The sequence below is a fragment of the Embiotoca jacksoni genome, unplaced genomic scaffold, assembly GCF_022577435.1.
Source record: "Embiotoca jacksoni isolate LCO1_2020_lvr unplaced genomic scaffold, fEmbJac1.0.p SCAF_1, whole genome shotgun sequence".
In the NCBI taxonomy this organism is placed as follows: Eukaryota; Metazoa; Chordata; class Actinopteri; family Embiotocidae; genus Embiotoca; species Embiotoca jacksoni.
This window is the reverse complement of record NW_027185229.1, coordinates 2,289,226-2,304,089: the sequence shown is the minus strand read 5'-3', so window position 1 is coordinate 2,304,089 and position 14,864 is coordinate 2,289,226. Positions and strand designations below refer to the sequence as shown.

Genomic DNA, 14,864 nt, shown 5'->3' with positions numbered 1-14,864 from the left:
TTGGTAATTCACAATTTTTTTATTCATGAACAGAATATAAATAACTCCTTTCCTCTTTTATTGGTGATAATATGTCACATTTATTTCAATGAGCAGGTTGATATAAAACCATAAAACTTGAACAGAGGAAAAGTGGCATGTTTAAGTAGAATTTATGACAAGTAGTAGGGGGCGACATTAAAACAAACTCAAAAGAATTCACAGCTAGCATTGAAACAATAAATTATGTGCAGTCGACGCAATGTGCTCCACAGTCCTGCATACAAACGTACATGGTCAATTTTCTAGCACTTTATATATGTCTGGGCAAGAAAATGCTAAATCTGGAGTGGATACGAGTCCAACTCATTCAATTATCTCTGTTTTGTGTCTTCAAATAGTACTAATAATATTCAACATGATAAAAAGAGATGGTGCTGGCGATCAGATGGGCTGTGAAGGATCTCAGAAGTAAAAGCAGACTAATTTATTAACGCTGGATTTTCTGTGAACTCCGCAGTTTGACGTTGATGCTGTGATGTCAGTAACAAAGAGTAAAGCTGATGAGGAGTTATACGCAGTGGTTTGGTTGGACAGACACACACACACACACACACACACACACACACACACACACACACACACACACACACACACACACACACACACACACACACACACACACACACACACACACACACACACACACACACACACACAGGCCTACTGGAAAATGCTTCCACAGGACTGTGGCGGCAGGCAGTTAAATCCCTGAAAACAGAAGTCAGGCTCATCCTGCTGGATGTCACAGATGTTCTGGTTGAGACAGGTAATAAAATCCTCCATAGCGGGTTCAACAGAACCACTCAGCATGGGATCAGGGTGAGTTTCCAGAGGGCACTGCAGATGAAGAAGATCCACATCTTGTTCTGAGGGAAAAGAGAAAGAGAAAGTTGTTTCTGGTGTCATGGCTGTGTGGTTTATTTGTGGAAATGCTTTCACGGGTAAATAAGTGACAAAAATGGAAGCCAAAAAAAAGAAAAAGTAAAGAGGGATGCTGTAAGGAGCTTCATGCAAAACATTCATGAACTGCTTATCACTTTCTTCAGTCATTTCAGTTTGTTTAACTTTTTAATATCACAGTTCAAACTGTACTAAAGTTACATACATGTTTAATTCTTAAAGGAACAGTTTAACACAACTCTTATATGGTGCCCTTGATAACTAAAATTACACTGAGCAGCTGTTTAGCTTGACTTCACATAAAGACTGCAGTACGAGGCTGAACGGCTACCCTGGCTCTATTAGATGGCCAAAAATCTGCCAAAAAGTGCTTTTAAAAGCTCTAATAAACAACTTTTTGGGGGATCTGACAAGTCTCAAGAATCAAAAGACTCATGACCGATAAATAATCACATAACCCTTTGTAAAACAGCAAGTTCTTGTTTTTACACTGTGGTTTTTGTATAGATTCAACCAACAAAGTATAACTCAAAGGTATATTTTAGACAGTGCCGACCTCCACCAAGCTGCAGTAGATGTCCACATGTCCCCAGTTTGGAGAAGCAAGCAGCTGCACCGGCAGGGAAGTTAAGTCAGGCACATGTTTTAGCTACCTCAAAAAAAGTAACAATATTTACCATATTTTCACTGCTTTACTTTGCTGTTGGAAAAGAACAGTTATATGCATCTCCCACTCTCTTCGAAGCCACCACTGTCCTTTGACCGAAATAGTCATTTTACCTGGCAGAACGTGGGAGTTGCTGGTCGACCGCTGCCTCAAACGCTTAGTTTGCGTGTGTTGTCGTGTGACTCTGGCGGTATTTTAACATTTTAGATCGAACTGCTGTTTACCAGCAATAAACCAGTTCTACGTTGTAAAATGACTGTTTATGACAGTGGAGTCTGGTGGCTTTGAAGACAGCTGGATAAGCTAAAAACGGCATCCTGTTAACCGGTGTTGATTCTTTTTTTTTTAGGTGGCTGAAACACATTTTGATGTCGACACTGACCACAGCATTACATAACTCAGCTTTTGTTCCAGTACAACTGCCTGATTCTCCAAACTGGAGACATGCTGACTTCCATGTACTGCAGGGAATACTGACTGTGAACAAACAGCTCAAACAACCTTAAGCAATCCAAACTATCCCTTGAATCAGTTATTCACTTTTAGAGGTTAAAGTAGATTTGTCACCTGCCATCATGCCAAGAAAAGTGTTTAAATGTAAAAGCATCAGAAAGAAGATTAAAAAGGATGTAAAATCAAATCAATGACTTTCGACAGTCCCTTCAGGATTTCACAGTTCATTTTTCTGATTGTTTTGATTGTTTTATTTTGTGCCAGATTTTCAACAACAACAAAAAAATGTTAACATCAACTGGTAAAGACTGGTATGTAATCACTTCCTGTGAGAATAATCCTGCAGCACATCACAGATATATTTTAGTTCTCATCTTTTTTTTGTTTGTATTTATTGAACTTAGAGAACCATGGCAGGGCTCAAAGTGATAAAGTGTCTTTTATATCCAAACCGAAAATCACAGCGAATTTTGTAAAATTGCTTGAGATTGCTTGAATTTAATCGTTGCGATCGCAGGAAGAATTTCCTGGAGGGACTTGTCAGTAATAGTTTCCACCCAAACACCTGCACACCTTTTAGATTGTATGTTTAGTGCAGCAGACTGAAGTCCACGTGCATGCAGCAGAAGCAGCCAACACCCCATCACACTTCAGTTAGTTCAACAATAGCTGTCGCCTGACAACTTCTACTGAATGTTGACATCAAGTTCCTCCTGATTTCATACACCGCAGGACCGAAACAGAGCTGGTGACAGAGCTGTCTGACGAAGGGGAGCGTGATTTGCCTGACAAGGATTTTAGCTGGATTGGACAGCAAGGAGAGCCATGACTCACCAGCTGCCTCTCCATACAAAGGCCCGACTGGCTCCAGGCCTTCACCCTGTGCCATGTCAGAGGGCATTGGTGACTTAGCCTCCAGTGTGTTCCTACATGACCAATGACAAACAGTCATTAACGGGTATAGGCACCGTGCATCCTCGATGAAATGCGTTTTCAGCCTGTTGAATTTAAGGGAGTAGTTTTGTGTTATAATTCGAATAAGCCAGACGCTGTGAATCCGACTCATACTCACTCCTTTGAAATAAACATCAGCTTGGTTCTGATGTACACTATGTAGGGGCTGTCATCTGAAAGAGAAGGAGTTCACATGTGATTTCAAATGTCTTGTATTTTGTAGTAATAATACGTATCTGCAGTGCTGTATGGAGTCCTTACCTCCGATCTTGTCTACGTAGTATTTTCCAAACGCCTCGTCTTTAGGGGTGTTAGGATACAAGTACAGGAGAGGATTTTCTGGGACATTTTCAGCCTCGAAGATCTGGAAGTTCCTGATGATTTCATGGAAGGGGATCTGGGAAAGGTCGACTTTGGTGAAGGGCTGGACCGTCTTTATGTAAGGCTCACCTGAAACACAGAGTGGAGGATAGATAGAAAGTGTAATGAGGCAGGCAGCTTGTTTGTATTTCTGTGTACAAGTTAACAGTTTAAGACATCCCACCGATGAAGGTGGTCTCCACCCAGGAGAAGGTGATTCCGCCGATGACGCTCTCACTGAAGCGCAGCAGGAATGTTCCTCTCTGTTTCTTCTTCAGGATGGATTTCTCTTTGCCTTTGTTCACAAACCCCATGATGAGGCTGCAGCACACAAAAAAAGATTTTACTCCGACAGGAAACTCTCATTTCACAGGAGCTGAACTGAGACCTGTCCTTCTGAGTAAAATGTTGGATTCATTTTTTAAAACCTGGTTAAAAACAAATCCTTCAGCCCGATCGGATGCAGGTGGATTAACAACTACCTGCATCGTGGCCAACAGGTTTTAGGGTGAACACCAGATATGACCTCATTTTTAAACAGGAACATCTGTCTATCACTGTCATCTATTACAGTTATTACACTTTAATTTTAGCATGAAAAATAAACAGCAAAATAAAAGTTTATACAGTAAAAAGTCTCAGATAAATGTGAAAAAAAAAGATATAAAGTCTGTAACTGGGAAACAATTAGTCACTTGAACTTTAACAAACTACTTGATTAACTGTGAATTCTGTGCTAAAAACATGATCATGCAATTAAAGCAGCTCCTTAATAGATTTTAGTGAGCTTTCCTTTTTCAAAACACACTGAAAAGTCTATTTCACATCCATTTAACTACCAATTATGCACCCAGCATTACTATGTAGTCTGTCCACCGCATACGTTGGTAATAAGAAATAAAATCAAAACTGTTAAAAGGTGATTTAAGTGCAAACATCAAAGATTTAGTGTTGAATTCCTGATTTTATCCTGATTGCACCGTGTTAGCCTGAATTAGCTCTGCCTCACTTAACGAACAGGACCCTGACTGAATGTGGAGGAAACGTACCCTTCCCTCCACAGGTCCTCCAGGTATGTTTTCACCATCACCAAGATACCGTCGAACCACACCCAGAAAGTGTCGGGAGTGTTTTCCTGAAACAGAACAGGTGGAAAATATCATCAATACGAAGTGTATTCACAAACAATGAAGATGTCTTGTTTCAGACCTATGCAGTTGTCTTTTTTTTTTTTTTTTTCAGTTAGCAGGAGCCAACCTCTAGTGGCGCTCAGTGGTACTGCAACACACAAATACTCTGCTTAAAACACACAGATGTGCAACAGTGCAAAACCATGCAAAGGAATTCAAAATAAAACGATTATAATATTTCCAATTATTGCTACGTGCATCAACCTGCTCAGATCCGTTTCCTCTGCAGAGAAGCATTCTTAACTACAACCTGGCAAACCTGCTGTTAGAAGCTACTGTTATATACCTGTTTTTCAAAGGGAACACTGATTGCTTTATTTCGTGTTACGACCAAAACTCACCTTTGTCTAATTAGGCCACTGAGTACGACAACTCTGAAGCCTGCAGCTCACTCTGGCGTCAGATTATCTACCATTAAAGTAGCTAAAGTGGATTTGGACACACCATCAATCAATAAAATATATCCTTAAGAATCTGCATTCAGGCCAGCAGCTCAGCAACGGCTGTAATCTTCATAGTAAAGAGAACCAAGCGGTACGATGGAGAGAAGCTGAGCTCAGCAGGGGGTTTTTTGGTTGTTTTTTTTAAATCAGAGATATTTCGGGTCGAGCGGTTGAGTTCTCGTTAATCCGTCGAGCCACACTGAAAAACATTTCATATTCTTACCTTGCTAAATTTTGACCACGATACTTTGCAGCTGTTGTAGTTCGGCTGCTTCCCTGGCAGGATAAAAAAAACAAACATGTAAAACATAATGTGGAATAAAACAAGCCGACAAATAATGAGTGAATTTATGTTGAGCAAATATCATCATAATCAGATGAGGATTCTCATTATCACACTTTTCTATGGCAGAAAGACAACAGTGAAGGATGTAAATTACACAGCAGTCATGAACACACTTTAGCTCGACAATAACGCGTCTTCCTTCACATCCAGTCGATCTACGGTCGGCTTCATTCTTATGAGAACAGTCGAACAGCAAACAACCATCGATCGATACAGGATTTATTTTGGTTAATCAGAGACAGATGAATCTGCAGCGCGGTTCAAAGTTTAGAGGTGCTGCTATCCATCAATTTCAGCTTCCTGTCACGCCGAGTTGTTTCCTGGGATCATCTTCTGACTCACACATGAACAAATTTATCCCAAAAACATAAATCGGCCATAGACGAGCAGCTGAAGCTGAAAATGGTGAAAGAATTTACCGAAGAGCCGGTGTGCAATCATTTCCAGCTGAGCTTCATCCAGACCGCGTTTGGTGGCAGAGAGAAACTGCCAACTCAGCATCTCTCCAAACTGCTGCCACGTGGCTGCAGGAGAGTTGGCGAAGAACATGACATCCTGGAAAACCAGAACGAGGGATTGTTGTTGTTTTTTTAATAGAATAGTTCAGAGCAGATTTTGAATGGTGATTTAGAAACTCGTCCCTGATGGCGATGTCTCACCTTGGGATCCTGACAGACCATGTTGAACCAGAGGACCGACGCCCAGGCGCTCTGCTGCTGGCTGGAGTTGGAGATGATGACCACGGGGAGGGAGGAGGCCTGGGTTCACACGTGGAAGCATTATTATCATTATTATTTCTTTACACCTAATAACTAATGACAGTTTTTACAAAGTCTGAACAAGAAGAAGAAACTCCACCTGCAACTCCACCGACAAGCCTTTCAGCTCAAACACAGTGTCGAAGTAGATGATGTGCAGCTCCTCTGTGACGCTCAGAGAAATCTGTTCACACAGATCACACACCAAACACACACCAAACACACAGATCACACACCAAACACACACCGAACACACAGATCACACACCAAACACACACCGAACACACAGATCACACACCAAACACACACCAAACACACAGATCACACACCAAACACACACCGAACACACAGATCACACACACCGAACACACAGATCACACACCAAACACACACCAAACACACACAGATCACACACCAAACACACACCAAACACACAGATCACACACCAAACACACACCAAACACACACAGATCACACACAGATCACACACCAAACACACACCAAACACACCAAACACACACAGATCACACACAGATCACACACCAAACACACACCAAACACACCGAACACACACAGATCACACACCGAACACACACAGATCACACACCAAACACACACAGATCACACACCAAACACACAGATCACACACCAAACACACACCAAACACACAGATCACACACCAAACACACAGATCACACACCAAACACACACAGATCACGCACCAAACACACACCAAACACACACCAATCACACACAGATCACACACCAAACACACACCGAGCACACAGATCACACACCAAACACACACCAATCACACACAATTCAATAAACTTGAATTATTTGCATTAGCAGCGATGCTATCTTCTGGGTTTGCATAAGTCAACTCACATCACTGAATCCTTTACTGCCACCTCCAGACTTCTGCTCCTTCAGAGTCTGCAGACAAAATATTTATACATCAACATCACAATATCAACACCTGACATTCAAGGGAGGTTCCTGCAAAACACTTTAGTCTTTTAATTACTTGAGTTTAGCTGCTGGAGACCGGTTTATAATAAACATGGGACAGGATTTATCCTTCGAATAATTCAAAGCTTTTATGTTTAATTGTTGCCGAGCGTTTCCTCTGCAGCTTTTGAAGAATTTTTCTCCTTTCAAGCCGTTATCACTCACTAGATGTCTGAAGTCGGCCACCATGCCTCCACTCTGGCTCTCAGCCATGTTCAAGGCCTTGGTTTTAGTTCCCAGGACGTTAAAACGACGGTATCTACACAGAGCAGGTTGGGTGAAGACACATTCACATCAAATGTGAAGGTTAAAGGCAGCTCCTCTAAAAAATATATCACGTAAGATGGGAGAAGTTATTTACAACAAAAAAAACCTCACCCTTTGATCTGAGGAGCCTCCCTACTTTCAAGAGTGAGACAAACAGAGCAGAGACCACAAGAGAGCAATAAAACGTCAACCGCTATTGTTTGAAGTGAAGAACTGAAGGTTTATTCTGTGAAGGGAAAAACATCTCACCTGTCCATGGACACATCCACCTTCATGGAGTTGTTCAGTTCAAGAAACTTCACAAGGAGTCTGAAAGTATCAAGTCGATGTTACAACTTAATGAGAAAAACAGGAAACCGGGAGCGCGTCAAGGTTACAGTACGAAACAAAAGTCTGACTGTCCTGAGTCATGAGAACAAGATAACACAAGGGTTTGAAAAAAAAAGGCATGAAATCATCTTTGTTCTCCTTATTATCCTCATGTTATTTAAGAACTGCAGTGATGTTTACCAGTGTTTTCATGATTGTTTTGATCAAAAATGTTTCATTTTTCAGTAGATTTTCTCAAAAATTTGCGACGTAATTTGTGGAGTTTTAAGTGACTTTTTTTCTGTTCAAATTGCATAATCTTTTTTAAAAATTTGATTTGATTTTTTTTTTTTTTTTTATAAAGCACGACCTGAGAAAGATGAATATGTAACGACTTCCTGTGATAAAAATCCTGCTGCACATTACAGAAATATTCCAGTTCTCATCATTTTGTATGTATTTATTGAACTTAGAGAACCATCACAGGGCTCAAAGTAATAAAAAGACTGTGCACAAAAACAAAGTTCAGTCTCTTACAGCTGCAAGTGTGTAGAAAACTAATTTAACGTGCAGTATTCCTCATTTTAGCCGAGAACACCACATTTCCCACAAACCCCGTCACTTCTGTTTTTTTCTCTTGTTCCTGTTTTCTGGGGTCAGAGTTTGTTGTGATGGTGAGAGGAGAAGGGGGCGGAGCTTTGCTGATTGCAAACGAGGAGTTATTTCTTTTTATAAAGTCAGTTTTGTTTGGGAAGACGACTTTATGCTGTAATACTTTCAGCAGAGTTTCTGTTGACTACATTTTTTTGCACCAAAAAAAAAAATTTCAAAACTTTTGCGAAATTTCTTGAATTTGTGTAAATTATTGTGATCGCAAGATAGTTAATTTAATGAACTACAATAAATCACAGCATATCATATCTTAGTTGGTTTTCCTCAGTGGTCTAACATGCACAATTATTATAATAACTACTACATATTTAATCATTAAAACTCACACAACACATCACAATCAGTGCATTGGTCAGGAATGTCTCATTATGGCGGTATGTGCAGATCACGTGACCAACGAGTGCAACGCTCACCTGGTCTTCACGGAGAACTGAACGTTGGTGCGGAGAACCATCTGTCCTTTTCCCTGAGGCATCGACGGCTGAGTCTCAACCACGAAGGAACTTCAGGGAACAGTGAAACAACGATGTCAGTAAATTTCACTAAGAAATGCTGACAGTGAGACAGCATGTGAAACAGAGGACAGACCTATTGAGCAGAGCTCTCAGAAGAGTGTCCGTTCTCCTCTGCAGCGCCGGTTTCTGGGCCTTCACGGGGTCGTTCTCGTACGACACTTTCCCCACCAGCTCCTCCAGCTTAACGAGAAACTCTCGCACGTGGAACAGACACACGGCCACGCAGGTGAACCTGCAGAACGAGAGGAGGAGAGCAGAGGGAATAACTTTCACAGGTCTGAGAAAAAGGAAAAGGCAGATGGTGAACACTAACATAGGAACTGGTGATAACTGTGGTGGCGGGATCAGGGACGTCATTATCACAATAATGACTGGTTTTCGACGTGCACTGACGAGAGAGGTTATTTATTGAAGTGTTGTCATAAATGCCAAACATCAGAACTGATGTGGAGCCGGTGGACTTGAACCCACCACTTCTCCAGCTGGTCCAGGCAGACGTTGTCCGGAGCGCCGATGCAGGCTTTCTGCTGCCTTCTCTGCCACTCCTGCAGCTCCTTCACCAGCAGCTCGATCAGACCCTCCGCCCGCTCCAGAAGCTTATTCAGGTCGGACAGGGTGCTCTAAGAAGTCAAAAGAAAGGAAAAAGAAGTGAGGAAAACTGAAGCGCCAAAGGTGATATTTGAGAATATCTTTGGCTCCTCACCTTTCTGCAGTCGTTCAGTTTGTTGACGAGTAACTGAAGAACTTTCATCTGTTCGTTCCTCACGGCTTCGTCTGCCACAGCTGATCAACAGTTTCCACAGAAGACGAGAGAGAACACGAAGCTGTGATTCAGTCATTCTCAGAAAACACTATCAGAACGTGCAAATATCCGTCCCGCCAGGATTTTGGAAGTTTTAAAAACAATGTGCACATTTTTCAGCACTACCTGCTAAAGAGTAATATGAAAGGACGTTGCGTGATAAATAATCCTGCTGCATATCACAGAAATATTTTAATCTTTCTTTATATATTTATTGAACTTAGAGAAGCATCACGGGGCTCAAAGTGATAAAAAGACTCTAAAGTGACGAATCTTTCCAGAACAAACCGTCTGTGACTGAAATATAGAAACAAAGAACACATCTGCTGTCAGAATAAGAGATTTACATGATGTTTACTTCATATTAAGACTGTATCCACCCAAACAAAGTGCAGTCTCTTACAGCTGGAAGTGTGTATAAAACTAATTTAACATACAGTATTCTTCATTTTAATATTAAGACCACATTTCCCACAAACCCCGTCACTTCCTGTTTCCTCCGGTACACAGTTTGTTTTGCTGCTGAGAGCAGACGGAGCAGAGTCGTGCTGATTGTAAATCAGGAGTATTTTTGTTAATAAAGTGAGTTTTGTTTGGAAAGGCCACTTCATGTCGTAATACTCAGCAGAGCTTCTGTCGACGGCATTTTTTTGCAGAAAAATCATGAGAATTTTGCAAAATTGCAAGCTCCCCCCAAATATTGCAGAGATTGGTTGAATTTGCAAAATCACAACTGAAATATAAAACCAAACGTTTTAACCTGCTCACCTTCCATCTTGTGTGTTTGATATTTAAAATCAAACTCGTCTTGCTGCTCCTCCAGACATATGATTGTATGCTCCATGCACTATATCCCCCCCCCAAAAAAGAATGAATTACAAAATTCTTATGTTCTATCGACACAGCACAACGTAAAAACACAGAGCAACGTGATCTGCACCTGCACGTCGTTCCTGAGGCCGGCCAACTGACGTTCAAGGTCCTGCTGGCTGCTCGTCTCCATGGCTTCCTGCTCGACACGCAACAGCTGGACCTGAGACGAATGCAAAAACAGCAGAGAAAGTTTCTTCTTTCAGATGTGGTCCTGGGTATTGATGACTCAGCGAGTGAAAGTTTGTACTCAGTACATGTGCATCTCTCTCAGTCACTAAAATAATGAGCTGTGACGTGTCGATGACGATTCCTTAACGAGTTGTCGCACCGACCTGTTCAGCCAGATCAGCACTCGCCAGGATCTCCTTCTCTTTCTCCAAAAACCACAGGACCGTGCTCGCCAGAGCACACGGTTCATCCAAATACCTCTGTCAGAGAGAGACGCATCACAACCACATCAGAGGCAAAGTAAGTTTGTCAAATTTGCACTGCACACAGTATAATTGCAGAAAAAACAAGTCCAACCCTGCAAAGTACAAATGCACCGATACAGGAGATCATTCCTGCCTATTATTATTGTATATATTGTGCATTGTTACATTTAATGTTTTTCTATGTTATCTTTATTGCTTTACCCTGTATCTATAAATGCTGCTGTAGCGGAAGAAATTTCCCGTTGTGGGATTAATGAAGTAATTATCTATCTATCTAGTTTGTTTGACAAGCCAACATACTGACAGGGAGTTCATTATCCAGTCCCTCCGGGGAATAGTGAATGCAAATTCAGGCAATCTCCCTCATATTTGCAGGAGTTTGCAATTTTGCAAAATTCACACAACTTTTCAAGTTTTTCAAAAATAAATTCAGAAAGGCTCTGCTCCCGCTCATCTCCCCGTCAAAATAAACTTCATGCTCACAAACTGGAACAACAGGAAGTGAATTTTAAGGAAATGTGGTCTTATCATTGGCATGAGGAATATGTAAAAATAGTTTTCTACACACTTCCAGCCGTAAGAGACTGCACTTTGTTTGTGTGCATACAATCAGCGTTGAATTACTAAGAAGTAAACATCATGTTCTTCTTCTTCTTCATCTTATTCTGACAGCAGATGTTTTCTTTTTTTCCAAGATTTGCAACTTTTGCTAGTTCCCTCACTTTTACAGAAAAAAACTCATTCAAAACTCCACAAATTACGTCGCAATTTTGGAGAAAATCGGCTGTAAAATCAACAATTTTTTTATCACAACAATCACAAAAAAAAAAAAAAAACACTCAGTGAAATCTTGGAAGGACGGATTATCTTTCCTTTTTCTCAAGCAACATGCAAATGGTGATTCAATACTCATGTAAAACACTGTGAAGGGAGCTGTTCTGTTCACAGAGGATAACTGAAATGCATATATAGATGTGACGGAGGTATGGTTTAGTTTTGCAAACCTGAAAGTTTTGTTTTGAACGTCTGATGTTGTGCTGCAGTAAGAAGTTCTCCTCCTGGAAGAAGCGGCTGTGTTGGATGTCCAGATTCTCCAGCAGGACCTGGAACAGCACCGCGGCCAGGTCGTGGTCCCGGGCTGCTCTTTCCCTGACGAACAACAGCGGGAGAGAAACAGGTTCCTCTACATTAATCCTGGACTGACGTGTGTCGACTGATGTCAGAGATGCTGCTGCCTTACCACTCCTGCTTCTCTATCCACCCCGACAGGTAGTGCCGGACGTCCATGGGCAAAGCATCCCTGTCGTAGAGCTCGTGCAGCTGCTGTCCGTACACAGCAGGGAGCTGCCTCAGTCTCTCCCACTGGGCCATCCTGAGCAGGATCTGGGACACACACCAACATGGATGTACAAACACAGAAAACAGCAATTGTTCTAACGCAGCTGTTCCGTTAAAAGTAATAGCAGGTTTGTGAAGCACCTTTCAAAATAAAGCTGCAAAGATAGTCGCCGTAAATATGATCCAAAACTTCACATATGAACCAGATTAAACCATTTAAGTGAAAACGTCTCCGGGTGCCATACAACAGATTGTATGACGCCACACTGGTCCTGCCATGTCAAACATGTCTGTAAACAACCGCTGAGGGGACAAAGTGCAAACTGTCGAAGAACCATAAACTCACTGTCACGACTGAAAACTGGTTTTATTGATCAAAGAGGATCAAATCGAGAATACTTTCTGCAGATTAGCAAGATCTTGAAAATAGTATGTAAACATGACGACCGTCGCCCGACCCGTCGGTGACAACACGTTTACTCACCTTATCTTCAGTTGTCAAAGCGAGTCCACTGAGAAGTATTTGAAGTAAATCTTAATTTCGGCGCATTGCCAGCTCTTGTTACCGGAGGTACAAGCTGCAGCTACGGTCGCTGTTAATTGTCGGTGAAACAAAACTGCCCGTGAGGAGTCCGCAGGCGTGTGAATGTTATTTCCTCCGTATTTCCACCTCATTGGATGTCGTCTTAACCTCCCTATGGAGTTCTTGACGGCTAACTCCGGGCGCCATTTTGGCTCTGAAGCCACTGCTGCTAACGGCTTTAAAAGAGCCGAAATGTCGAGTGCAGTCAGACAGCTTCCTCGAGACGTCAGAGCTAAGCAGCTGATTGGCGGATCCGGTGAAAAAAGCGCACAATGCCATTGGTGCGTTTTTATGTCCCTCCGCGGTAAAGCGGAGTGTTCAGCAGAATAGAAACTTACGGCCGGTTTACCGTGAACGTTTCCCAGAAATGACGTTGTGAAAGCGGTGAACCGGAAGTGAGCACGTGATTCACCAAAACTCAAAAAAACAAACCCCCCCCAACAACGGTTGTTTTTCTCTGCTGCGATGGAAAGTGATTAATATCATCACTTTTGGAGATAATTGTACTTTACTTGAGGATTTCCGCTTTAAAATAAGTAAATAAATACTACTGCCACGTCCAATAACAAAAGCTACCGACTTATGTTGTATGTGTTTGTGATGAGGGGTTGACAGCGATGGGACCGTAACCGGAGCTGGTTGGGGCTGTGACCACACAGGGAGATGTTGGTATTACAATCTTCTTTATTGCATATTAGTGTGGGTGTGTAATAATGTGTAATAATGTGTAATAATGTGTAATAACGTGTAATAATGTGTAATAATGTGTAATAATGTGTAATAACGTGTAATAATGTGTAATAATGTGTGGGTGTGTAAGTCTGTGTGTGAATAACAGTGTACACCTGTGTGAGTGTTTTCCATTAGGTGTGGTTGTACTGATCTCTGAACGCACACGTGATCACTGAAACTCTGGTGACACCTCTCTCTCTCTCTCTCTCTCTCTCTCTCTCTCTCTCACCTACCGACTCTCTCTCTCTCTCTCACCTACCGTCTCTCTCTCTCTCTCACTCTCTCTCTCTCTCTCTCTCTCTCTCTCTCTCTCTCTCACCTACCGACTCTCTCTCTCTCTCTCACCTACCGACTCTCTCTCTCTCTCTCTCTCTCTCTCTCTCTCTCACCTACCGTCTCTCTCTCTCTCTCACCCTCTCTCTCTCTCTCACCCTCTCTCTCTCTCTCTCTCTCTCTCTCACCTACCGACTCTCTCTCTCTCTCTCACCTACCGACTCTCTCTCTCTCTCTCTCTCTCTCTCTCTCTCTCTCACCTACCGACTCTCTCTCTCTCTCTCACCTACCGTCTCTCTCTCTCTCTCTCTCTCTCTCTCTCTCTCTCACCTACCGACTCTCTCTCTCTCTCTCACCTACCGTCTCTCTCTCTCTCTCACTCTCTCTCTCTCTCTCTCTCTCTCTCTCTCTCTCTCACCTACCGACTCTCTCTCTCTCTCTCACCTACCGACTCTCTCTCTCTCTCTCTCTCTCTCTCTCTCTCTCACCTACCGACTCTCTCTCTCTCTCTCTCTCTCTCTCTCTCTCTCTCTCTCTCACCTACCGACTCTCTCTCTCTCTCTCTCTCTCTCTCTCTCTCTCTTTCACCTACCGACTCAGCAACAACGAGCACATGCGTTACCGGGATGCCCACAAGGGCTCTGATTGGCTGATTCTTTCAGTCCGTATAACGACTAGTAAAGTCTTTTAATAGTTAGTGTTGTGTTTTATTGATGTTTTACATTTAATTAATACTTCCGTATTAAAGCTGCTCAATCTAACCACACTAATAGGCATCAGGCTTTTATGGTTTGAGGCCTGCATCAAACTTCCTCTTTATTTTTAAAATCCTCAAAAGGGGCTTTTGCAAATCAATTATGTGACATTTTGCACAATCAATTGATTGTTTTTAAGTTTCAGTCAGGATTACGAGTACATCATGGCACAGAAACAGCACTGGTG

The 14,864-nt window shown here is 42.1% G+C and overlaps 1 protein-coding gene across 2 annotated transcripts; it reads right to left on the bottom strand.

Moving 5' to 3' along the window:
* On the bottom strand, positions 1 to 13,009 carry stat2 (signal transducer and activator of transcription 2). Of its 2 annotated transcripts, none has more exons than XM_069154891.1 (24): positions 12,819 to 13,009; positions 12,237 to 12,379; positions 12,001 to 12,145; positions 10,895 to 10,990; positions 10,630 to 10,722; positions 10,458 to 10,536; positions 9,591 to 9,670; positions 9,359 to 9,507; positions 8,961 to 9,119; positions 8,786 to 8,875; positions 7,641 to 7,700; positions 7,503 to 7,526; positions 7,290 to 7,383; positions 7,002 to 7,049; positions 6,214 to 6,297; positions 6,015 to 6,113; positions 5,775 to 5,910; positions 5,233 to 5,285; positions 4,426 to 4,511; positions 3,561 to 3,697; positions 3,278 to 3,466; positions 3,135 to 3,189; positions 2,897 to 2,988; positions 1 to 908 (listed from the first exon to the last, which is right to left on the bottom strand). In XM_069154891.1, the coding sequence occupies exons 2-24, from the start codon at positions 12,365 to 12,367 to the stop codon at positions 703 to 705; spliced, it is 2,385 nt and encodes a 794-aa protein (XP_069010992.1). In that variant the 5' UTR covers positions 12,368 to 12,379; positions 12,819 to 13,009; the 3' UTR covers positions 1 to 702. The 2 variants fall into 2 exon arrangements, with proteins under 2 accessions (XP_069010992.1, XP_069011000.1); XM_069154899.1 differs by having other exon boundaries at positions 7,503 to 7,523; positions 12,819 to 13,008.
* Between the last annotated feature and the right edge of the window lie 1,855 nt (positions 13,010 to 14,864).

Excerpts from the sequence above, each read along its gene's own strand:
- stat2 (XM_069154891.1), bottom strand. The coding sequence starts at position 12,367 with ATGGCCCAGTGGGAGAGACTGAGGCAGCTCCCTGCTGTGTACGGACAG. Across the intron at positions 7,384-7,502 it reads GAGGCTCCTCAGATCAAAGG|ATACCGTCGTTTTAACGTCC; the intron begins GTGAGGTTTTTT and ends TGCTCTGTGTAG. Across the intron at positions 4,512-5,232 it reads CGTGGTCAAAATTTAGCAAG|GAAAACACTCCCGACACTTT; the intron begins GTAAGAATATGA and ends GTTCTGTTTCAG.